At 51.2% G+C, this 25,995-nt stretch overlaps 1 protein-coding gene across 9 annotated transcripts; it reads right to left on the reverse strand.

Annotated features, from left to right (window-relative positions):
* Positions 1-251: 251 nt before the first annotated feature.
* FAM83H (family with sequence similarity 83 member H) lies at positions 252-25,161 on the reverse strand. 9 transcript variants are annotated; one of them, XM_041472252.1, is made up of 6 exons: positions 25,013-25,161; positions 23,539-23,722; positions 7,202-7,662; positions 5,692-5,856; positions 5,251-5,375; positions 252-3,141 (listed from the first exon to the last, which is right to left on the reverse strand). In XM_041472252.1, the coding sequence occupies exons 2-6, from the start codon at positions 23,591-23,593 to the stop codon at positions 492-494; spliced, it is 3,456 nt and encodes a 1,151-aa protein (XP_041328186.1). In that variant the 5' UTR covers positions 23,594-23,722; positions 25,013-25,161; the 3' UTR covers positions 252-491. The 9 variants fall into 9 exon arrangements, with proteins under 9 accessions (XP_041328186.1, XP_041328184.1, XP_041328187.1 ...); XM_041472250.1 differs by having other exon boundaries at positions 24,445-25,161; XM_041472253.1 differs by adding an exon at positions 20,612-21,081 and having other exon boundaries at positions 23,539-25,161.
* Between the last annotated feature and the right edge of the window lie 834 nt (positions 25,162-25,995).

The following is a 25,995-nucleotide window of genomic DNA, read 5'->3' on the forward strand; positions in this document are numbered from 1 at the left end:
CCTCCTGTGTCTGATTCATTGTGAGATACAGAAAAAGTGTAACTGCACCTGAGAAAACACTTGAGCTTTAAATACTTTTTCCACTTAATACCTGTGTGTGCATCCGTATGTATTTATCTTTTCTGGCCCAAACTCAACTATTGAATTTTCTGGTTTTCATTTTTTTTCTGAAATTTTAATGGTTTTGTCTGCTGAAAATATTCCTTGGGTTTAACAGAGACTATCACTTAGTTTTGTACAGTAACAGAGACTTGTTTTTTAAGCATGTTGGCATTTTAATTGTTTTATTTGGAACATACTGCGATATGGTTGTTTGATACCACCTGACTTTATTGAGCAAACTGTGCCGTGGGAGGCTCATGCTGGATACATTTCTGCTCACTAATCAAGAAGAGCATTGCCATGGGGGTTTGTAGCCATCATAGACAAGTTTCTTCCTTGTTTCCCTGTGACAGTCAGTGATTAAATGGAATTAAATAGGATTTCTAGGATCATTTTTTGGTCTTGAAGGTCCCCAGGATTTTGGGCATGAATTTTCCCATTTTCTTGTCTTTGGCATCTGTGTCATACTCCTCTTCACTGGGACTCGTGTGCTCGTCCTTCTTGCAGAACACCTCAAACCTGCTGTAGACTCGCTTCTCCTTCCGCATGTTCTCCATCTTCTTCAGGAGGGTGTCTCTGTCCTCTGACGGCTGCCGCTGAAAGTTCCGTTTCTGGCTCCCAAAGCTCTCAGACCTGTGGATGTTGCAGCTTTTCTCCTTTTCCCCTTTTCTTTCCAAGCTTGTGGTCGACCTGGAGAGGTCAGGGTTGCTGGTGGATGGCAGCTGCTTGGCCAGCTCGGCTCTGTTCTTCTGGCTGTTGGCAGAGATCTGCTCCAGGATCACCTTGGTGTCGTCACGCAGGTTGCTGCTGTACAGGATGTTGGCTGTGGAGGACGGGAACCTCCCTTGCGTTGTCTGGCTGCTCTTGGGGGGGAGTGGTGCTGCGAATTTGTGGGGTTTTTCTTCCTCCATCGCTTCCTGGCAGTCCCCTATGGATGATCGTTTGAGCACCCCTGCCTGCTTGTCACATTTCCCACTCTCAGAAGCAGGCTCCTCCTCCAGTTTCTTTTCACCTTTTGGATTCAAAAGCTGCTTCAGCCGTAGTGACCCTTTTCTTAAAAACTCCATGGGATTTTGCTCTTGTTTTGAACAGTCTTCCTCAGACTTGTTGAGAGAGCTGTCAGACCCTTGACTTCTAGACAGGCTTTCTAGAACTGAGGACGTAGTACTTGTCCTCACCTGTGGTTTCTTCATTTCTGTGTTGACTAATTTTGGAGAGTCTTCTCTGAAGGTCACTCTGTCCTTCTTCTCTGGAAGAGCTAATTTCTGAGTGTCTCCCACAAATATCAGGCTCTCCTTCTCTGGAAGAGGAGGTTTGTTCTCGATGGGGTAAAACCGGGATGACAGCTTGTCCACCTTAGTGCCAAGATGTGCCAGAGGATCTTTACTCAACGCGTCCCCAAGCTGGGGGGTGGATGAGGCCATTCCAAATGCTCTGTCCAACTCTCCATGCATTTTGTAAGTACTGCAGGAGTCTTTGGAGTCCAGCACCCTGCTCTCCAGAATCTTATACTGCACAGATTTGGTACATTTCTTCTCCGTATTCTGAGATTCCTCCTGCAGGTAACCTGAAACAGCTTTGGTGTGGGTGACCGTGCCCCGTTCCATGTCCTTGCCCACAGCTTTGTACTTCTCCAGCAGCTCAGCCACTTTGGAGGAGGCAGCCGTCTTGATGGTTTCATTGTCCTTAGTTAACTCACTGGACATTTGCTCTTTTTGGATCATCTGCACCTTTTCTATTGTGGTGTTGGGCTGATCTAATTTGGCAGCACTGAAAATCAGAGAGGACCTGAGCCTGGAGCTTCTCTGGATCAAAGGATTTATCCTGGACCTGAAGGCATCTGGTTTCATTATCGAGGTTTCTTCACCTGCTCTATCAGAATCTGCAGATTCCTTGGCACTGTCAATTCCCAGTGGCTTGCTACTGAAGGGCGTGGGGGGTTTGAAGGCTGGGACGAGGTCAGTGGGGTGCTTTGTGAGGGGATCCCCAAGAGCATCGTTATACGCCTCGGACTCCATCGGCATCGGGAGCCCTTCATCTGGTTCAGACTGGTATGCGCTGAGGTACGAAGAAATCCTCCAGTTCCGTAACCCTGTTCTGTTTTCCTGTGTGCTCTTGTCGTCATCCTGCTCTTCATCCTTGTCCTGTAGGAACAGGCGCTGCTCCAGGCTCTGCTTCTGCGTGGGAGAAGTCTGGCAAATGAATTTCTGTCCTATGTTCTGCCTCCGTAACATCATTCCCATGGGGCCGTTGCCCGCGGGGTTCAGCTGGTCGGAGCCGTGTCTCACCTCCCTGGAAGAATTGGAGGGCACATAGTCCAGCCGTAGGGGGAAACCCTCCTGTGGGAAACTGGGCTCCAGTTCAGGGTATCGGGGTCCCTCTCCATAGTCTTCCAGTTCATTGAATCCCGGCCTCCCCCCTCGAATCCTCTCAAAGAATCCCTGAGGTCTGCCAGGAAGATGGGGATGTTCAAACTGGTACTGGTAGAACTGGTCCTTCTGGAAATGACTGGATTGGATTTTGAATTCATCCATGTTGTTCATGAACATCTGCCGGGTGTACTGCTTGGCAGAAGCAAAGTTTTCAAACGTTCCTTCTGCAAAACTGTGTCTCTTAAAAGCGTCCAGCTCCAGCTGCTTGGAGCGGAGGAAGCCCCTGACCGGATCCATCTGGGAATTCTCCATTTCCACCTTTTTGTACATCCGCATGGCCGACCCCTCCACAGTGTGCCGCAGCATGTCGTCCCGCCGGAAATTGGACAGGAAGTACCTGTCCGGATCCACCCTGTCCATGAAGGAGGGGAAGAGACTCTCATCCCTCTGGAACATCAGGGGGCCTTTTTTGGGGAAGAAAGGCATGTTATTGCCAAAGGGAGCCATGGCAAACGCGTTCTCTGCCTTTGCCAAGACGTTGGCTGGAGGAACCAGAGGTTCTGACTGTGCAAACAAAATGCGGAATTCTTCATCAAAGCTGGCCACCAGCTCACCCTGGAAGATGTGTGCAATGCTCCTGTGAATCTTCTCAAAGGACCACATGAAACTGAAGAGAGAACAGAAGTGATGGAGTAACTCAGCTTTACTTGTTTTCATTAAAACATTTGCTCACCTGAAGCAAATTCTGAATGTTCTGGTTGGGAAGAAATAGGGCAAAATAATGGTAGACAATTCCCTTGCAGCTACGTGTTACACATGACTGTTCCCAAACCTAACAGCTTGATTGATTTGGGATCACATCTTTGCAGAGAATTTTACAAGGCAACAAATGATTTCTGTTCTAAAAAGCCAGTCAGTCATGTCACCCAGAGTGAGCTGATGATAGTCCTTGTGTGAAGCAGATGTTCCTGTCTTTAGCACTGTCAGTAACGACCTGGACAACTGCCACTGTGTCCCCTCAGCACCTGGCAGGTGACACCAGTCAGGGGGACCCCAAAGGCTGGGAGATGTGTTGACAGGAACCTCCAAAAAGACAAACCCAAGATCTTACTCGGGGGATGGCACAGCCCTTCCACCCACACAGTCTGAGGGGACTGAACAGAAGGAGCTGGGCTGGAAACGAGGGAGGAAGATGTTCAGTGTTATGGTGTTCATCTTCTCAAGTCAAGCTCTAGTTTATTTTCCTTGTTTGCTGAGCGATGGGAAGCAGAGAAGGGATCCCTTACTTTGCCCTGCCTGTGTTTGCAGGTTTGCTGCAGCTGTTAAAACTGTATCACAACCCAGGAGTGTTCTCACCTTTACAGTTCTCTACCACATCCTGCTGGGAATCATGAGGGACACCTTTGTGAGGCTTGGCTGCCTGCTGGGCTTAACCAAAACCTTAGAATTACTGTCTTTTTTTTTTTTTTTTTCCCCCACAGATTTTTTAATTCTTAATGTGAAGGAAGCTTGGTTTTGGGTTGTCTGGGCTCAAGGCCTTCTTCAGTTGGTGTATCTACCTCCACTGCAAAATGGGGTATTTTTCCCAAAAAACTGCTACTCAGTGTCCTTCAGTGAGCAAAACTTTTATCCATGTCACTGATATCCATGTGGAAGTGCCAGAATGCTGCTTTACCAATTCACCAGCCTGTCTCTCAGAATCCCAGACTGGTTTGGGTTGGAAGGGACCATCACACCCTGTTTCACCTCCCTACCATGCACAGAGACACCTTCCACTAGCTCAGGCTGCTTCAAGCCTTGTTGAGCCTCATCTTGAACACTTCCCATCTTCCTACTTCAGAAATGATACAATATTGGAAAGCCCAAAGCCATGGGAGTGTGGCAGAAGTAGTCCTGAACAATTTACTTGATGCTCTCATAAACAAGAAATGATCCAATCAGAACACTTAGTGTTTGGTACAGAATCAAATGTGAATAATTATTTTCAAACATCAGGGAAAAAACCAAAGTGAAATCTTACTGTCATGGAATATGCACCTTAATCAGATTATTACAATTTTTTCTTCATATACTGTGTTTTTAAATACCCTTAATTCTATTTGCTTAACTTTCACCATGAGAAGCAACTCATGGTAGGCTTGGATCAATCTGGCCTAGAAGGTTTCCCTGCCAACAGCACGGGGAGAAACCACATGAGCTTTAGGGTCTGTCCAACCCAAACCATTCTGTGATTCTATGATGACATTCTTAGAGCATGACAGGTGTTTATCCCATCACCCTTTTAATATATGAAAAAGAAATTATTCTACTGCAACTCACTAAAAACATTTATTCTGCCAGAAATGAATGCCTTAGCTGGTCAAGACTGTTATTCCCAAAAGGATGGTAATGTGTTAATGGCTGATTTCAATCCTAACTAAAACCACCCACCCCTCTGCTGCCCAGAGAAGCTGTGGCTGCCCGTCCCTGGAAGTGTCCAAGGCCAGGCTGGATGGGCTCAGAGCAGCCTGGGACAGTGAGAGGTGTCCCATGTGGGGCTGTGGGGGTGCAACAAGATGAGCTTTAAAGTCCCTTCCCACACAAACCATGCTGTGATTTGATGATTCTGTGAGTGGAGGTCAAAGTTAATTTGGTCCAGGCTAAGATGCAAATCTTATACTCCTTATGCTATGGCAAATTCTCTCTGGAATGGATCAGATGGGAGCTGAGCTCCTCTGCAGCCAAGCCCGTGCACAAAGCACCTGAGTCTCTCTCTGAGCTGGACAGGGCTCCTCACCTGTAGTTGCCACTCAGCACCACCATGCAGTCCACCAGCAGGAACTTCTCCTTCAGGTGCCCCTTGAAGGACATCCCCGTGCGGCAGTAGTAGGTTGGGCCAGACACTGTCCTCACCCTCAGGAACTGCAAACCAGAAAGGCACTGACTCAGACGGGACCCTCATTCCCTCCCCTGCCCCTCCTTCCCTGCCTCCTTTTAACCTCCATCCACCCCCAGTGGGATTATCCAGCTCCAGTGGTTCTGCCTGCACACACTGATGTACAAACCCCTTCCTCAGCACATCTCCAGCCTCACCCCATGTCGTGCCAGCTCTCCTCACTTCACACTCATCTTTCACCAGGTTCTCACCCTTCCCAGGTGTTTCCTGCCATACTGGCCCTCTGAGAGGCAGGACACACCCCCTCAGGACACCAATCAGGTAGGGCAGGTCTGTGCTCACCTCCACATAGTTCAGGTTGATTCTGCACTTGGCAGCTGTGTCAAGGAAGAGCTGGGAGTTCATTTCATCCAGCAGGATGTAGACAGGCACTCGGCGAGAAGCAGCATCCAGCACCTCGAACAGCAGATCCACATCTGTGAAAATGTCCATCACGATGGCCACCACCTGGGGAAGGGATGAGGACACATGAGCCTGTGCTGCCTCATGCCCTGACCAACCGTGTATCCCAGCTTCTCACACCCCAAAGCTGCACTGTCCCCATCTCAGCTTCCTTTTGAAGCAGGAAACATCCCAATTAAAGGTCCCGTTAAGCACTGTGGGCCCCCAACTGGAAGGAGAATTTCTGTCCAGAAAGGTGCATGTTCTGTGTATGCAGGTGAGGGGAAACCTCCCTGCTTGTTTCCCAACTCATCAATTCAATAATTCCATGAACGTTTTGGCCATGTAATGCCAACACTGGATGGTGTATGGAGCTGGTCTCCCACTCCAACATCCCTGTGCCATTTTTAGGTAACTTCCTGGCCAGCATTCAGGCAGCCATTACTCAGCTGCATCCGTGTGCTGATTTTATGGGAAGCAGCTTCACAGTTCTTCCTGTCCTTCCCAGCTCCCTGAGTTGAAATACTTGATGGAAAGGGTGTAAGGAAGGAGTAAAACTCTTCTCAGTGGTGCCCAGGGAGAGGACAAGGACAAACTGAAACACAAGAAATTACAGTTCAGTTACAGAAAAGCCTCTGTGACTGTAAGGAGACCATCAATGTGGGAACAGGCTGTCCAGAAAGGTTTAGTCTCCACCCTTGGAGACGCTCAAGGACACATCCTGAGTGACCCTCTCTAACTGACCTCCTCTGAGCAGGGGGGTGGACAGGACCAGCTCTAGAGGCCCCTTCCAATCTCTAACGTTTTGGGATTCTGTGAACTCTTGGTGTATTTTAGCAAGGCCTAGGACACGATGCCATGACAACAGAGCAGAGACAAGCTTTGGAGCAGTCAATGGTGGATTTGGATCATCCTCCTCCTCTATCAGATTCTGGAAGAAAAGTTAAGGGAATTAGCAGAGGACGTGATCTTGCTCAGCCTGGAGGAGAGGAGGCTCCAGGAAAACCTTACAGCCCCTTCCAGTGCCTGAAGTGACTCTGAGAGCTCAGGAGGAACTTTGGACAACGGCCTGGGGTGACAAAACAAGGGGAGTGGCTTTACCCTGCCAGAGGGCAGAGTTAAATGAGATATTGGGAAGAAATTATTCCCTGTGAGGAGGATAAGGCCCTGGTACAGCATGCCCTGAGCAGCTCTGGCTGCCCCATTCCTGAAAGCGTCCAAGACCAGACTGGACGGGGCTTGGAGCAACCTGGGCTAGTGGAAGGTGTCCATCCCCGTGGCAGGGGGGTAGAACTGGAGGAGCTTTAAGGTCCCTCTGACCCAAACCACTGCACTATAATTGTCTGTCCTGATGCTTCTCTGGCACAGGTGTGGTTTTACCTCTGCTCTAGCTGGGCTCTCCCTGTCTCACCTGCTGAGCTGCTCGAATCATCCTGCGAGCCTCCTCCTTAATGCTGGGGTTGTCTGGTGGGGGTGGCTGCACCAGCGTTGTCACCTCTGTTCCCCTGAAGCCAAAGACCATCGGCCAGCCCAGGTCAAGCTCAGGAACGGCCAGATCTGAGTTCATGGGCCAGTACGTCCCGGAGGATCCGTCCATGTCGTTGTCCCCCGCCGTGTCCGTGCTGCCCTCCTGGTGGGCGTACTGGGGCTTCTGGAGGTTCTGGATTATGTGATCCACCTCGGAGCCACAGAGGAAATCAGGGGCCGCCTCCTCGGCCAGGAAGCGCTGGTAACTCTCCTTGCCCTCCTCCGTGAGCACATCCAGGGCCAGGCGGTAGTACTCCTTGTAGTGGGGGGGAAGGTAGTTGGGGTCCAGGGGGTTGTCCCCCTGGGAGGAGCTTTGGGATCGACGAGCCATCAGGGGAGGGAGAGCTGGAGGGAAACAAAAAACATCCGTGACATACAGCAGTGTCACGACAGCAACACATCCAACACATCCTCCTCAGGGAGCAAAGGCAGCAATTAAAAGAACATGGAGCAATGCTGGAGAAAGTTCAATCCAAAGGCATGGGAGCCTAAAATTAGGCAAAGGTGTGAGTCACTTAACCATCACCTTCACACAGCTAACTGTTTTGGGCCAAAATATGGAACAAATCAGCCAGGCAGCCCTGGGATAAGCAAGGCCAATACATCCAACAGAACAATCAACTTTCTCTTTTAGGCTGCCAGTTGCTAAGCTTCAATTTATTGTTGGTTTAAAACTCAAGAGCAAAGCTGTAGGTGGTTATTATCTACACCCCATTAAAATTAATTTCCAAATGCTACAGAAGTTATTTACTATGTGTAATGTGGCCCTAAACCAAAAGCACCTGCCTGAACACAAGGGCACCCCCTGGACCCTTACAGAGTGGGTTATCACCACCTCAGCACATGAACAGAAGCAGGTGGTGCCTGGGTGCTGGGGTGTCCTGCTGGTGTAACACAGTCAGAAGGCAGAGGAGTCTCCATGACATGAAAGAAGAAATAAAAAACAAGGTATGTGATCACTTCTTCTGTCTCCTCATGTTAAGAAAAAACAGAGCTGAAAGGGGCTCATATGCAATATTTGGTAATAAGGTCCATTCCCACTCAGACCATCCTGGGATTCTGTGATTTCAGGATGCTCAAGTCACCAATGTTCCTGCTTTTAACTACTTCAGCAGTGTCATTTTAAGGACTTGCTCCCACGTTCTACCAATCTTGGACAGAAGAACAATATATCCAACTCATTCATATATGACCCAGGAAGGGGACAGGGGTCCCACAGCAAACTGCTCACAGTGCTCAGAGATGGGAATGTGAGAGACAAAGGACCAAGTGCAGCATTAAAAGGAAGAAGTATCAGAAGAACCCGCTGGTACTGCTGGGCAATCAAAACAGCAAAAGAAAAGGTCATGCTGGTGAAGTGGCAAAGCAATTTGATATTGATTAATATAATTTTTTCACTACAGTTATAAATGAAGAGGGAGAAGACTGAGCTTTAAATAAGCATCAGGCAATAGTGACTCTTACTGGGCAGGACCACAGAAAACAGCAGCACTACACAGGTTCAGCAGGAACTCACAGCTGGAGTCGGCTGGGGATATGGATGTTTTATTCCTCACCTCCCAAAAAGGGAGGTTTATGCCTGAACTCTGATTCCTCAGTCCAGAGGAGACATCTACAAACTGTGACCAGGGCATCTCTGCTGCCAGCACAAGGGCCAGAAGGACAGAAAATGATCCTGCAGGTGGTAGGTGCAGAGGGACACCAGGACACCCTGTGCTCAGCTGGGCTGATCTGCGAGAACTCCGGCTGCTCTGCAGCTCCCCGGCAGGAGGGTGCAGCCAGGTGGGGGTCAGGCTCTGCTCCCAGTGTGTGTAGTGAGGACTCACCTGAGTTCCCCAAGCGGCACCGAGTACATTTGTGAATTAGCAGGGAAAATGGCACCAGTGAAGAATAAATTTGATGTGAAAGCAAACTGCTCCTCGTGGGTTACCCTGAGACACTGGGAGAACAAGGACATGGAGCTGGGGGAGTCCTGGTGTCACTGAACCCAGCAGTGGGGGTGGGCTGCTGGCCTGGATGATCAGGGAAGCCTGCCCGGGATGTTTGGAAGGGCCTGGAAAAGACCCATGGCTCATAACTGTGAAATAAAAGCCAGAAGTTGTGTTTGTGCCCCCACAGGTGTCTGCCCAGCTCTTCACATGTTCCATGGCTTGGAGCCACCTGGTCTGGTGGAAGCTGTCCTTGCATAGGGTGGAAAAGATGAGTCCCTTCCAGCCCAAACCATCTTGTGCTTCCATGATGCCATAAATTTTTGGCATACTTAATTCCCTGGGTTGCAAAGAGAACACCACCATGTTGATGAATCCTCAGTTTGCATGAAAAATGCTGGTTTATACATATAAGTATGTATGTAAATAAATAAATAGCTATACACACACACATACATATATATACACACAAACACAAAGCTCTGGATATTTAATTTATCTTCCAAAATCCTTCCCTGTTAGGTAAAGCAGAAGGGAAGAAAGTACCTGGAACCCCAAAGGATATTTATGACCTTTTGTCACTTTGGTGGGTGTGAGCTAAGTTCAGGTCAAGGAAAATAATTTCTCCTGTTACAGCCTACATCTTGCTGACTTCAGATGGATTCTGCACTTAGTTAATGGATTTTTGTAATTTTGTTTTGCTCTGTTCCAGCCCCTGGGATGACCTGTTTGAAGCTGGCAGAGCTCTGAAGCCCTGGGTCAGATTTGGTGTCATGAAGCTGCTGACTGCCAGGCCAGTTCTCCAGTTCTGGATCAAGCCATCCACTATTTGGAAAGCAATTCCTCTCCAAATCAGATGTAAGCAATCACATACCACTTCTGACTGATATTTGTGTGCCAGAGGGAGGTTTCTAAGACAGAACTGGCTTTTAAACTCCTGTCTTTTCACTTCTCTCTTAACTAGTCTTGCTCCATTCCAAGTGTGTCCATTATCCCAGTGCAAGGCTGGGTTTGGTGGAGGAGCAGTTCACATGCCTCAGGAAATAGGAGATGGATTACTTACTGTGCCACATTGCCCTGCTATTTTTTTCACACCAGAACTGTGTATTCCATGTATTTTGTAGGTGCTTTAAGCCTTGGTTCGTTTTAACCAGAGTTCAGGGAGAACAAGGTCAGGTTTCCCCTCAGAGGGATAGGAGCCTGGACACACATCAGTTATTAGAGTTATCAGCTCTCTTCTTCCCTGATGGCTGGATTCTCTTTGATCAGGGGCACCTAAAAGAACATGCAGGAGACTGAGGGGAGACCTCAGTGCACTCCACAACTTCCTCATGAGAGGAAGAGGAGGAGCAGACACCGATCCCCTCTCTGGGGTGACCAGTGACAAGACGCGAGGGAGCAGCTGCAGCTGGATCAGAGGAGAGTGAGGTTGGAAATTAAAAAAAGGCTTTTCCCCCGAGGGTGGTTGGGCACTGGAACAGGTTCCCTGGCAGAGTTCAAAAAGCGTTTGGACACTCCTGGGCACAGGGTGGGATTCCTGGGGATGATCCTGTGCAGGGCCAGCAGCTGGGCTCCATGTGTGGCCCCTTCCAACTCAGCTTACTCTGTGATTCTGTGACTCCAAGCAGGGGTTGGAACCTTGTTTGAACTTCACCTGCAAATCTATTTCCTGCAGCTTCTTTCAACCCAGAAAAAGACAAATGTTGTATTTCTGGAATTCTGAACCATCAAAACTGTCAAATAAACTGAGCCACAAACTGAAAATACTGCAAATGTAGATTTTCAGCCTGTAAGTACTGATTAATAGAGAATTTTACTTACTTACATGCTTGTTTATTTAATTAGGAATTTCATTTTATTTTATTTGCTGGTCCCAGTTTACAAAATCTTCTGACATGAGTAATGAGAATTTGAGGGAGAAATGAGAATGCTAAAAAGAATAAGGTGTGGCAATTTGCTTGGGGGTCTTAATAATGGGTAACAAAATATTTTTTTATAATGGGTAACAAGATAATCTGTGTGCAGTTACAGCTCATGCACTGAACTCATGAACTGAAGTGGGTACAGGAGGAGAGGAGCTGATGCCAGCCCAGCAGCTGCGAGCAGCTGTGTGATGTGCTCAGCCAGAGGGAACCCTGAACACCCCTCCTTCCATTCCCAAGACAATATTGGAAAACTAAGACCCTGAAGTCCCCTAGTCCAAAAACCCTGCAGTGCACTTCCAGAAGGGAAGAGGAAAGCGCAAGCACATCACCAATGTCCTCCACACCTTCAATAGCCACAATTTTACCAGCAAAAGCTTCCCAGGAAGAGTGGGAGAGAACTGCCCCAGCATTAAACAGGAAAGGAAAGGAATCCTGCTACATCCTGACAATATGACCTGGGAAAAAATTCCAGCAATTGTTTGAAGCTGGATGTTTTGAGCAGAAAACACCGATACAGGACCCGAGACATTCTTCAGACCACTGAGCACACTGGCACCATCCCTACTGATCCTGCAGCCAAGCCCCTGGTGCTTCAAGGAAAGAAAAATTCCAGAAGGTAAATTAGGCAGCAAGGGGGGAAATCTACTTCTCCCCATCACCGAGCCCTTAGGCCTTGGGAAAGTCACTTTAAATGAAGTGCAAACAAACCATAGCCAGGGCAGCAATTGAGGTGCTCACACACAGGCTCTCTGTGTCACCTGGGATGCCTGAAGTCACCTGGCCTGGCCTCCAGCTGCTGCGAGGAGGCTGTGGGTCTCTGCACAGCAGGTGTCAGGCCTGCTGAGCTTTAGATGCCCAAAGGCACCTGGAATGTCCCAAAACCCCCAGGTTTCAGAACCAGGATTACTCCTCCAGAATCAGTGGCCAAATGCATATGTACAATGTGCCTATTTGCACCGCCTTACAGGTGATGGAAAATAATAATATCCAAGAAATATGGGATAGGATTCATCTTCTAACAGGCATGCTCATGTTGGGCCAAATATTCTCTTAATTCTTCTCCTAGACACTAACAAATCAGGCCTGCTAAAGCCTCAGTGCTCAGACCTCAACTGTTTTAACTCTGAGATTCCCCCTTACCCTGTCACACAATCAATCCCACCAAGATCCTGCTTGGAATTGTCAGTGCTTTATACCAGAATTTACCTAGAGGATGGGAGGCAGCTTTGACAGGAGGATGAGTCAGATGTTGGGGACACACTCCTCCCTGTGAGGCCCTGGCACAGGCTGCCCCGAGAAGCTGTGGCTGCCCCATCCCCAGCAGTGTTCAAAGCCAGGCTGGATGGGAGCACCCTGGGATAGTGGAAGGCATCCCTGCCCATGGCAGAGGTGAGGGACTGGATGAGATTTAAGTACTTCCAACCCAAAACATTCCATGATTCCTTCCCAATATCCCATCTAAGCCCTGTCCTTTGGCAGTGGGAAGCCATTCCTTCTTGTCCTGTCCCTCCAGGCCCTTGTATTGTTTTCCTTGGGCCAGTTCTTATAAGCCCTCAAAAGAAACTTAATACACCCAAGGATAGCTCAGCTATTACTTTGGGGGCATAAAATAGGCAGGATGGCTTCTGCTGCGGTGTTAGAAACAAAAAAGGTTTAATAAAAGGCAAAATAACAAACAGAAAAACTCGAGCCAGGTGCAGAGGTCTGCTCCTGGTAAAAACACTTCACAAAAGCACTTTAGCTCTTTTGTTCTGTTCTTTTCTACCTGATGGGTCAGGTGGGACTTTTTGGCTTCTATCCAGTTAGATGTCCTCAAGTGCTTGGTGGAGTCCCTGAGGTCCTATGAGGTGGCTTTTCACCTAATCGTTGAGAGAAACTTCTGGGCTTCTTTCCTTTTCTGGAGATCAGTTTTGCCACTCTGTCATTAGGGGGCACAGTCCTACACCCTTGTCCAAAGTCCACCTCCAGCTCCCCTAGAGACCCTTTAGGCACTGGAAGGGGCTCTGAGGTGTCCCCAGAGCTTTCTCTTCTCCAGGCTGAACACCCCCAGCTGTCCCAGCCTGGCTCCAGAGCAGCAGGATTTCAGCCCACACTTACGTGTCACAGTGTTACTTCTTCAGTAACTTAGAAGTCTGTAACCATTATTTGGCATTTCATGCACTTCTCTGCTGTCCTAAATGATCATTCTATGAAATTATGTCCATAAATTTAGAAGTATGACCACTCATGATCAGAACCTTTAGAACCAATCCTGCGGAATTTAGTTTCTCCCCAAGAAATCCTTCTCCCAATGCAATGGCTGGGACAAGCACGAGCACAGACAGGTACACAGAACGGTGTGGAAAGAACCACAGAATCTCCTGAGCTGGAGGGGACACGCAAGGGCCACCAAGCCAAACTCCTGGCCCTGCACAGGAAGCCCCAAGAAGCCCACAAAAAGAAGGTGGTACGAGTACTGTTGGCACTCTGCTCCGCACACGGATCTGGGCCGGTGGCTGGGTTTGGCAGGAGGAAGCTGCAGGAGAACAGAAGGCAGCTCTGTGGCTGTTTGCAGCAACTCCTCCCATGCTCGGGGGCACTGGATAAAGGAGAGCACGAAGCAGCTTGTTGGAAACCCAACAAGTGGGAGATGAAGGACGATGGAATGGGCTGAGGAGAAGCAGGATCCAGGTCTGCTCCACCCGTCTGCCTGGGCTGTGCCAAAGACACTGCACTGCTGCTGCGGCTGCTGCTGCACCAGACACTGCACTGCTGCCACAGCTGCTGCAGCAGTGCACGGGGAGTCCCAGCGGAGTCACTCCCCTCCATAGCCAAAAAACCATCAGGAGGAGAGGAACAGGTGGAAAGGAAGGGGCAGGCAGGCCTCAGCCATGCCTATGCTACGATCAAGGCGGGGGTGAGGAGGGAGTCTCCAAGGGAAATTTCCCTTCAGCTTGGCGTGAGCTCTGCCCCTGCTCCCACTGGTATAAATGGGAGTGACTTTACTGGCTGCAATACCTATCACATGCGTTGGGTTTTGAGATTCCCAAAAGCTGTCAGACCCCCTTAATAAAGGGAAGAGTCACATGTGATCACAGCCTGCAGATTCCTCCACACTGAAAAACACTCAACAACGTGGAATATTTAATGTAAGGAAAAGTGGTTGACAGATGAGGCTGGAGGTAAAAACTGTCCCTTTACCTCTGCATTCATTATAGGAACAGAAACTGGGAAAAGCACAGACCTGTTGACATGGGCAGCATTTGGTGCCTGCCCATATTATGTTCCATTTAAACAGACTTTTACTGTTTTTTTCCTAACAGAGCAGCAGGAAACCACAGATTCAGACATGCTGTGATCACCACAAAGCCCTACAGATTAAAATAAATAAATAAAAGGACCTGTCTTTCTCCAGAGCCTTTGTGCCAGGTGTGATTCAAGGGCGCTGGACCATGTTTGCCCAGTCTAAGCAAAAGGGAACCGGCTCAGTGCTCTCTTTGTCTCTCATCTGCTGTGCCTGGTGCCAGCCCTGCTGATGCCTCAGCACCTGGGGCTGGCTCCATCTGCCTCCCTGTGCTGACTCCAGTGCTTGTTGTTACGTGTTCTGCCTGCACAGCCAGTTCCCAGGCTGCCTCGCTCAGGTGATCCCTTCCCTGGCTGGACCTGCTCCGCTGCTTTGGGACACTCCCAGGAGCCGAGGCTGCCTGCAGCACCCAGGAAGGAGCTGCCTGCGAGGAAGCAGGGCTGGATCCCAGAGTCTGCAAAGGGCTGGGAAGACCCAGTCTGTTCCCCAGACCCCTTACAAGCAAGTACAGACTAAAGTTCCTGGGCTCAACCACCTCATCTTCTCACTGCCCTAGACAGCACCAAGAAGAGAAAGGCAGCACAGACAGACTGTTCTTCAGCCACACTCTGCACAGCCAGCCACAAACCCCTCTGTGCTATCAACTCAAAGGACTTCCAAACTATGGGCAAGAAATGAATCAAGGCACTCTTGATCCCTGTGATGGGCCTCACCTGGCCTGCACACCACATTCAGTGGCATCACTGACATCTCTTAGGCTGGGCTGTGAAAAAAATTCATGCTTCCAAAATGGCTCTATAAATGAAGTCTACAAATCAATTATTTAAAAGAAAATATTTGGCCTCAAAAAAAAAAAATAGGAAAGATCCTATGCAAATAAACTGCTGATGTTCTGGGAGGGTTGGGTTTAGGAGAGGACAGCAATGCCTGAGGGAAAATGACTGGAGCAGACATGGTGACAATGAGACATGGAAAGTGTTAGCTTGCTCTCAGGAAAATGTTGTACTTGGTAAATGATCTAGAAAGGGACCTGTCTCCTCGAATATGGTTTAAGGTGTGGGGGTTTTAATTCTGCACTGTGTGATGGAAGGACAAGCCAGTGCCTTCTGATCTTGCTGCAGAGGAAGAACCTGTATGAACAGCAGGACATGCTCGTCCTCTCCAGAAGCTGCTTCTCATTTTCCATCCCAAGGGTTGGACTTCTCCTGAAAAGGATCCTGCCGGTCTTACAGGGGTGCAGGATCTGTAATTCTGAAGTGTAGCCCAGAATTTCCTGGTGGCAGGAATTGTACAAGAGGACAAAGAGGAAGCTGCCCAGAGAAGCTGTGGCTGCCCCATCCCTGGAAGTGTCCAAGGCCACGTTGGATGGGGTTTGGAGCCCCCTGCTAGTGTAAGGTGTCCATGGTAGGGGGTTGGAGGAGATGGTCTTGAAGGTCCCTTCCAACCCAAACCATTCTGTGGCTGCATGATAATGGATGCTGGACACCCTCCCATGAACTACTCTTCTCACCAAGCAGGGCTAAGGCACATTCCTCACAACAGGACAGGGAAATATGGCAAATAACCCAGACTAGGCACTTTTTTAGCTACAACTGCCTCTGCCAAGTCCTAATTCTTATTTTTCTCTTTCCATTCTTCTCTTGGATTTCCTGCTGAGTCTTATCATGTTCTCCTTCTCAATGTCCTCTTTAGGCAATATGCTCAAAGTCTGGGTTACTGTCAGAATTTCTGGTTGGAATTTGTTATTCCTGTTACAATGCCATATAGTGCTCCCAGACCTTCTCCTTTGGTCATCTGAACAGCTGATCACTCTGTGTTAATCATCTGAGAGAATGTCACCCCATTCTTCACTCTGGATGGTCTTATGTGGATCTCAGTCATCCTTAAAAAACAGACAGTACCTCTGCCTGCTGCTGGGAGTTTCACTGCAGAAGTTTTGGCCATCAGATGAGAAATTGCTTCAATTAATCAAATTTTCAGTGAGCTTCCAGAGACGGCAGCTGTACTTTCTGTGTTCATACCTGTGGCAGTTGACCCTGAGAAATGGCTCCAAGAACACTTTCTGTGTCTCAGGTGAGCAGTGAATGCCCTGAGTGCTGCAGGCATGTGGCAGAGTAGAACTGGTGCCTAGTCTGCACCTCTCAAACCCACTGGACTCTCACTCACCTCTGCTTACTAGGGCAAGGGATCCCACAGAACATTCTTTGCTGGAGAATCAGAAAGTGGCCAGACATTCAGAATATCCAGGGGATCTTTCTGCAGGCCAGAGGAAGGGAAAAGTGGCGGAAGAATTATATGTTGTAATTTTCTGTGTGAAGTGGTTACTGAGACACCTGTCAACGTGTCCCACAGTGGCAGCATGTGAACCCGTCAGCCTTAACTGTCCCATGCAGAAAGGGTACAGAGTGGACAGGGAAATCTGAGCTGTGGAGAGTCACCTGCACAAAACCTGATGTTTACAGCAGCTGGAAATGAAATGTCATCCTGCATGCGAAAGGTGTCTCTTAGCAGACTATCTGAATGATCACAGAATTCTTTGGGTTGGAAAAGCCCCCTGAGAGCCTCGAGTCCAACAGCTCTCCCAGCACTGACAAGGCCACCACTAACCCATGTCCCAGTGCCACATCTACGATAGCAATGCTCATGCCACATTCACTATCCTGCAACCAATCCCTTCCCCTGGGTTTTTATTCAAAAGGTAGCAAGCATAAGGAAGTCTAAAACAGAGAACTTAAAAAAAAAGGACAATCAGGGTAAGGTCTAATTAAGGGGGAGAACCATGTGCTGCCCTTGACTTTTACTTCCCCCGCACACTGATTTTAGAAATGCACTCATCAATCTCCTCTTCCTCACTAAGGCTACAAAAATCCAGCACATGGGGCCTGATAGTGTCCAGACGTGTCCCATGTAACTGTAAAATGCAAAGAATTCCAATCCTGCAGGGTTTGGAGGTGAATTTCCATTGCCTGGAAAGTTTTGGTTGCCAGAAAAAATATGTCTAGAACATGGGTGAATCTGTCCTGAGCCACAACCCTGCTCTGACACAAGCATACAGACATTTCCACACTTACAGAATCTCAGAATCAGAGACTGGTTAGAGTTGGAAAGGACCTTCAAACCCATCTTGTTTCACCCCCCTGCCATGGGCAGGAACATTTTCCAATAGACCAGGTTGCTCCCAATCCCATCCCAGCCTTGAACCTTCCAGGGATGGGGGAACAACAACTTTTTCCTTTGGCATGCAATTTCCCCTAAACCATATGAAGAGCAAGACCTTTTTCCCCCTCAGAATACTCCTATTGCCAGGTCACAGCAAATCCAACTCTCTTTTTACCCCTCAAATGCAACTATAAAGTCCCTCAGGTAAACAGGAGTGACACCAAAATGAAAACAACTTTCTCTCCCTAAAATGCAGCTCCCATGTGTCCATCTAATGGGGTTGGGACACACTGTGCTCTCCTGCCTCCTGATCCAGGGAGAACATCTGCACAGGGAACTGGGAACTGGTGCTCAGCACTGCTGACACTGTCACTGCTCTGGTTTGGGGTAGTTTCTGTTACTGACCTATTTTGGCTTCTCTTGCAGCTGAGTTTATTGCAGCTTCCACAAATTAGATGTTTTCAGCAGCAGAAGGATGTGATTAGTACTTCTGTTCCTTCACAGGTGCCTCTTCCCTTTCTAACTGGTCCAGATGGAGAACCCAATCCTCAGGCCAGGCAAGATCCACAATTGACCCCTATTGACCCTGGCCAATTTAGAGTGAGCAACACGGAACCATCCCCTTCCTGTCCTCACACACAAGTCCTGAGGTCTGTCAGGCTCACACCTATGGAAAACTCAGCAAGTGCTAGCCCGTGTGCCTGTGCACACCTGTCCACACGCATCTGTCCATGCTCCTGCCTGTACGTGCACGGCTGTGCCAGGGCTCGTGGGCCGTGTCAGCACTCAGTGCACACCCAATCCCTGTGTGTGGAATGCAGGGGCCTGAGGAGCTGCTTCCCAGCTCCTGCCCACTGCAGACCTAGGCCCTCACAGCACATCCTCTCTCTCCCAATCTCCTGAGCATACATCCCTACAGCATTCCTGGTCCAAACAGGAGATTGCCTCGGGCTTTGTTATGGGGAGCTCAATCAGGCTGCAAAGGCTCTTCCCAAAGAATGAGGCTAAGTTTGGGAATATCTGCTCCTCAGGAATTTCTCAAAGGGGAGCAGACACAATTGGTTGATCTGAGGACAGAAGGGTTCCTTCCCTTGCCATCCCCGACACTGCGGGGACATTCCCTTCCCTCACCATCTCCAGTCCCTGCTGCCAGCACTGGGACATTCCCTTGCCCCCCTTGCCTCTCTCATCTCCTGTCTCTCTCCCTTCCCGCCATCATGGCGTGACTGGGAGCTCGGCCACTGGAGCCTTCCCGCATAGAAGCAGTAACCCCCTGCCCATGGACTGCCTATGGAATTCCCTGTCCCAGACGCCGGGTGCTCAGTCCTGTGCGGAGGAGCAGGACAGGCCCTCCCCAGCCCTTGCCCTCCACCTCAGGCAGCCATACAGGTACCCCGGGAGGTACCTGCCCTTCTCCTACCTTACCAGGGAAGCCGGGCAGTGGTGGGTAGGTAGTGGGTCACTCTCTGGCTCAGGCGGCCATGCAGGTACCCACGAAGTCTCCACCCTTCTCTACCTTCCCAGGTGAGTTGGGGCAGGTGGTGGGTCACTGTCTGCTCACTTGGACGTGCCTGCAACCTGATTCACCTGGGAGCCAGGCAAGCGAGGCTCCACCCAGGGCAGAGCGGGGGTGAGTAAGAGCGAGAGAAAGGCAAACTCCGGAGAGCTGTTCCCTCCCCAGGCGCGCAGGGAGCCAGAGATAAGGGCTGCGCATTCCTGAGCCGCCGGAGGCCTCTCCCTTCCGTCTGCCCCGAGCCTGTCAGACCAGCTCGGGGCTGGCAGCGGGGCAGGGCTCGCCGCAGCCCCGGTCCTGTCCCGGCCCGTGACACGGACCCCAGCCCAGCCCCGGGCCCAGACCTCGGCCCCCAGCCCCGGGCAGGGCCCCTGGCCGCTGGCCCTAGCTCGGTCGTGGCCCTGCGGCTCCCAGGAAGGGGGATTTGGGCTCCTCGGGCACTTCTGGTGCTCTGGGCCTGTCGGAGACAGACGAGCAGCAGCTCCTGGGCAGCGGCACCGTGGAACAGGAGGGGCCGGGGGCAGCGCCCTCTCCCCTGCGGCGGGACCGTGTCCCCGGGGGTGCCGTGGAAGGGGCTCTGGGGAGACAGCCGTGGCCTCCCGTCTACCCTCATCACCGTCCCCGCTCCCGCAGCCCCGCGGGCAGGGAAGGGTTAAGCGAGATTCCCCGCAGCCCCGGGCGTGGCAGCGCCTGTTCCACCTTTCATGTCCCAGCTCGTCCCGCCCGGCCGCCGCCGCCGTGAGGGCCGCGCCGGCGGTGACTCAGGCGGGGCGGGGAGCGCGGGCTGCGGGCTCCCGGCGTGAGGGAGGGACGGGGGGCCGAGCACCCCGCGCCGGGCACGGCTCGGGTGTCTGCAGTGCGGGGACAGCTTCGGGCTCCTCACGGAAACGACACTGAGGGGCTGGAGCGTGTCCCAGGAGGGAGCAGAGCTGCCGAAGAGTCTGGAGCAGCGGGCTGAGGGAGCTGGGGGGCTCACCCTGGAGAAAAGGGGTTCAGGAGGGACCTTCTCGCTCTCTACAACCCCGTAACAGGAGGGTAGAGACAGGCGGGGTCAGGCTCTGCTCCCAGGTAATAAATGACAGGATGAGAGGTCATGGCCTCAAGCTGCACCACAAGAGGTTTAGGCGGGATATTTGGAAGATTCCTCTCGGAAAGGGCTGTCCAGCCCTGGCACAGCTGCCCAGTCCCCATCCCTGAGGAGACTGAACAGTGATGTGAATGTGGCACCTGGGGACAGCGGCTAGTGCTGGGGGAGCAGCTGGACTCAGTGAATCATGGAATGGTTTGGGTTGAAGGGACCTTACACCTCATCCAGTTCCACCTCCCTGCCATGGACACCTTTCACTGTCCCAGGTTGTTCCAAGCCCCGTCCAGCCTGGCCTTGGGCACTGCCAGGGATGGGGCAGCCACAGCTGCTCTGGGCACCCAGTGCCAGGGCCTGCCCACCCTCACAGGGATTTCTTCCCAACACCCCAACTAAACTCACCTCTGGCAATGGGAAGCCATTCTCCTCTGTCCTGTCACTCCAGGCCCTTGTCTAAAGTTTAGATCTTTTGGAGCCCCTTCAGGCACTGGAATTGAGGTAACGATTCATCAGCTGCTTGGCTTCTCTTCTGTGGACAGAACACTTCTGCTCTCTAATGGAATGTAGTGTTGTCTTTGTTTACATCTTTGATATAATCCCTCGTCCGTCATCAGGAAACTACAAAGGATCTGTTTTGAGGCCCCAGAAATGATGGCACTGCTGGTAGTGTCATGGCTATGATACAGCTATTTAAGGTAGGACCTATCAGACTGAACACTGGTGACTGCTGCAGAGGAGGCTGTATCAGCACCAGCCATGCCACCGACCTTGGAATGCTGCCACGATGCACACGGGGGCAATTCAGACCTTCCAGGCCAAAAAGATGAACTGTAGCTGAACCCCACTGGATACAAGGGAGCTACACCATCTGCCTGTAAGGAAAGCCAGTTTCAATATGAGTTTGGAGCTTTTCCCTCTATGATACTGAAATATAAATTGGTGAAATCCCTCAGAACATCAGGTTTAAACTGTTTCATTAGTTTTTCTACAAGGTTTCAGTGTGTGACTTTACAAACCTTTTATCCTTAAATAATGATGACTTGTAGTAAGAGTTTGGAATTATCTGTAAAAGAACTTAAAATCTTTGTGAACTTTGGCTTTTAGATTCTATCAGCCAGCAAGGACCTGTGTGAGTTATTCCGAGATGTTATTACGTGAGGGAAATCCCAGTGAAAACACACTGGCCTTCCCAGAGCTTGTGTTCAGAACTACCCCCTACACTCTTGTTTCAGCCTTTATCTCACACCAGTTTAATCTACTTCATTAAGTCTCATAACCTGTATTTGAGTAAAGTACTTCTCAGTAATGTAAATACAATTATCACCTTTCAGTCTTCTTGCTATTAAATAGAAAACATTTTAAACCTCTTATTTTTTCTTTTCTCCATCACGTAAGTGGTATTGGTGGACCTTTTCTGTTCCAGCTTTTCAAAACTAACTTTCAAATCTGAATATCAAACAGGATGCTGTTACTTTCAGTTTCACTACTGCTGTATACACAAATACGTCACCAACATTTTATTGGAGTAGGTTTGACTTCTCCTGAGCCAATTTCTTTTGCGCTCCAGAGTGAATATTACCTGGAATTGCTGATTTTAAAGCTATTCCTAATGGAATAAAAAGGCCTGCATCCTTCCACTTGGGAATTAATAATAAAGTTTTGCTGCTTTTCTATTCTGAATGTTGGTTGTGTTTATTTTCTTGTATTATTGCCAGGATAATATTGGTTATTTGAGAGAATCTTCTTTCCCTGTAAATGCACTGTGCGTGTGTAAGTGGTGTTTGGTTTTCATGAATTACAATGTGTTTGCATTGTTACACTGGATTAGTGCAGTAATCCAAACTGGGTAATTACTGTTTGTCACCAGTGTCTCACCAGGCTCCCTCTGCCAACGTCCTTCAAACAAGGGACACTTGTGCCCCAGATTGATGATGTCTGGATTAACCACATGGGATAAAACAAAGCGTGTGGAATGAGGTGAGACCTAATTTCAGATTGTGGTAGCTGCTTCCGCTGGGACTGCAGCTCTCAGAGCCAGCAGAGCACGGCAGGGAACACCCAGAGCAGGGGGCAACAGCTGGGAGAACACCCAGAGCAGGGGGCAACTGCTGGGAGAACACCCAGAGCAGGGGGGAGAACACCCTGAGCAGGGGCAGCAGCACGGAGAACACCCTGAGCAGGGGGCAGCGCAGGGAGAACACCCAGAGCGGGGGGAGAACACCCTGAGCAGGGGGGAGAACACCCAGAGCAGGGGGCAACAGCTGGGAGAACACCCTGAGCAGGGGGGAGAACACCCTGAGCAGGGGGGAGAACACCCTGAGCAGGGGCAGCAGCAGGGAGAACACCCAGAGCAGGGGGGAGAACACCCAGAGCAGGGGCAGCAGCAGGGAGAACACCCAGAGCAGGGGCAGCAGCAGGGAGAACACCCCGAGCAGGGGCCCTGAGCAGGGGCAGCAGCAGGGAGAACACCCAGAGCAGGGGGGAGAACACCCAGAGCAGGGGCAGCAGCAGGGAGAACACCCAGAGCAGGGGCAGCAGCAGGGAGAACACCCTGAGCAGGGGCAGCAGCAGGGAGAACACCCAGAGCAGGGGGGAGAACACCCTGAGCAGGGGGCAGTGCAGGGAGAACACCCTGAGCAGGGGGAGAACACCCTGAGCAGGGGCAGCAGCAGGGAGATCTGCACTGTTCTCCCCAGGAACCAGCACAGCCCACATGTGTTGGACAGGTCATGCTGGGGTACTCCTCCAGCCCTCAGTTTTGGCAGCAGCCCGAACAGGAGCACTGCGAGGGGTCTCAGCACTGATAAAGGGGGATTGCACAAGTTTGTGTCCTCAAGTGCCACAGAATTCAGAACCCGTGGGGAGATGGCAATCAAGCTCATGGTTTAGTGGTGCTGGCTGGTGCTTGGTCTTGGCACTCTTACATGTCTATTGTGAGTGTAATTCTTCTGTGATTCTATGATTTTAAAATTGAAATCCTGGAAATCTGACCTGATGGGAGCTTGGCTTCTGGTAGGTTTAGATGGGATACTGGGAGGAAGTTCTCCCCTGGCAGGGTGGGCAGGCCCTGGCACAGGGTGCCCAGAGCAGCTGTGGCTGCCCCTGGATCCCTGGCAGTGCCCAAGGCCAGGCTGGATGGGGCTTGGAGCGGCCTGGGACAGTGGAAGGTGTCCCTGCCATGGCAGGGGGTGGGATTTGATGGCTTTGAGGTCCCTTCCCACCCAAACCATTGCATGACTCTGTGATTACCAGGCGGCCCCTGGTCCATCCACCAGTGAGCCGCTGGCCTGCTGTGATCACTGACAGGATGTGAGGAACAGACACGTTACCTGCCCCAAAGGCACCACGAGCACAGACAAGGTAATCTGGAGAGCAGGAACTCATTCCAGGGCCGCTTCTCCAGCAGTGCAGACCCACGGGCTCTTTGATAGTGGAGAAGGTGGTGAATCTTCCCCTTGACTCCACACGGGTGACTCATCCCAGCTGCCACTCTGGGTTTGATCTGCTCAGGCTCTGCATGTGTACATATCAGATTATCTGGGTTAAGTGCAGCTTTGCTTTTGCCCTTTATCTGTCTGCTCTGAAGCTGTTTAACATGATCTGCCTGTTTTTGTGCCAGCTCAGTTTCAGGAGTCCCAGGCACTGACTGGCACTGAGGTGATTTCTTCTGCAGTGACCGCAGGCTTGGTCACTCATCTCACAGGTCCCTAATGCAATTCCCACCCCTGCTGTGCTGACAGAATTGGAAAAGTCTCTTCAGCAGTTGCACAAGCCATCCCCCTCTAGTTCTTCACAGTGACTTTTTTAATGTGGAGAAATCCCACATTATTCTAACAAGCAGAACGAACATCTGCATGGAACCCTGGGAGGGGGAACAGAAATGTGGTCTTGCAGTTTCACTGTTAGAAGTTGTTTGCTTTTTTAAAGAAAACTGCCTTCAATTAAAGGGGCTGATGGTGAATAATCTGCGAAGAATCAGTGTTGTATTTATACAGCAGCACTGTTTGGATACCACCAGTGCAGGAAGTTGTTGTGAGGGTTTGCTGTCTTGTTGTTTACCAGTGTTCAGCCCTGATGGCTGTCCTTTCCTTCTGGGGAAAACCCAGGAAGGGTGCTTGACCTAAGGAAGGAAGGTCCCTGGGATCTGGCCTTAACCATGTCCCCACTGCAGGGTCCCCGTGCAGACAGGGGGATTCAGAACATCCAGTACGACCTGAGTAAGAGAAAATCCAGACCTGCTTGGCTAGGCCAGTCCCCAGTCCCACTCAGGAACAAGGATATCCAGAGGCAGAGCTCACCCTGCACTGGCAGGGCCTCTGTCTTCAGTAGTCAAGGGAGACACATTTTAATTCCTAATCCAGACTGGTGGCAGTTTGAACCTTCCTTCTGAGGGGACGAGGTGCAGACACTGATCTCTGTGGTCACCAGGGACAGGAGGGAATGGCTGGAGTTCTGTCCGGGGAGGGTTAGGCTGGATATCAGAAAAAGGTTCTGCCCCAGAGGGTGGCTGAGCACTGGGATGGGCTCCCCAGAGCAGCGGTCACAGCACCAGGAGGTGTTTGGACAGTGGACTCTTTGGCACACGGACAGTCCTGTGCAGGGCCGGGAGCCGGGCTGATGGTGCCCGTGGCTCCCGCCAGCTCCGCTCAGCTCTCCGCGCCTCACCCGCACCGCTGCTGGAGCGCGGAGAGGGCAAACACAGCGCTGTGTGCCTGCTCTGTCCTCCCTGAGGAGAAACAGCCGCACCGCGCAGCGGCTCCTGAGTTCAATGCTGGTTCAGTTATTAAATAAATGAGGATTCACCACAACTGCAGGTCAATGGTTTCTGCAGGCACAGAACTGCACCTTTTCATAGCCGGTGAGCAGCACGGGCCCTGAGCCGCTCCCGGAGCCGTTCAATCCCCCCGCTCCAGGATCCTCTCCCGGGCTCCGCTCGGCCCTCGCCCGGTCCGGCCTGGGCTCGGCCTGGGCCTGGCCTGGCCTCACAGCGCCCGCCGCTGTCGCGTCACTGCGGCGTCACCGGGGAGCGTCAGCGCGCAGCGTCACGTGATGACATCACCGGGCATAGCCGCGCCCCCGCTGCTCCCGGCCCGGCCCGGCCCATCCCGGCCGGTACCGCAGCTCTGGGCCCCGCTCCCGGCCCGGCCCGGTGGCGCCGGCCCCTCTGTGCCCTCCGGGAGCTGCGGCTCGCCCGCCAGCACGAGGGGTACACGCGGAGATGGGCGGCACCGGGACAGGAGGCCCGAAGCGGGCGGTGGCCGTGCCCAGGGCCCGCAGGTGGCGAGGCAAACGCTCCCAAAGCAGCGGGAGCCGTGCCGTGGGAGGCCCTGCAGGCTGCGGCTCTGGGCTCTGTGGTGCTCCAGGTGTCGCGGATGGCGACTGAAAGCACAGAATCAACGACAGCAGCAGGACCGGAGTGGCACTGAAGCCAAGCAGGGCTCCATCGCCTGCAGCAGCTGGTGGGCAGTGGGCAAGGCTGGAGATCAGCATTCCCCAGCCTCCGGTTATCCCGGCTGTTCAGGGGCCAGAGCTGACAAACAGGTGGATTTGTTGTGGTTTGCAGCTTCCAGGACAGCCCCTCCTGTCTGAGGGCAGGCAGTCCTTGAGCAGAATCCCAGTTATTCCAGACACCTGCCTGTTCTGTATGGGGAAATGCAGAGGACCAACGATGCCATCCCTCATCCCTCACCAAGGCCAGGCAGGACTGACCCTGGAACCAAGAGAACGTGCATTTGGCAGCATCAGAGGGTGGGCAGTGCAGGCTCACAGCTGGAGCTGTGTCCAGC

Source organism: Pyrgilauda ruficollis, unplaced genomic scaffold (assembly GCF_017590135.1).
Source record: "Pyrgilauda ruficollis isolate IOZ18807 unplaced genomic scaffold, ASM1759013v1 scaffold287, whole genome shotgun sequence".
Classification (NCBI taxonomy): domain Eukaryota; kingdom Metazoa; phylum Chordata; class Aves; order Passeriformes; family Passeridae; genus Pyrgilauda; species Pyrgilauda ruficollis.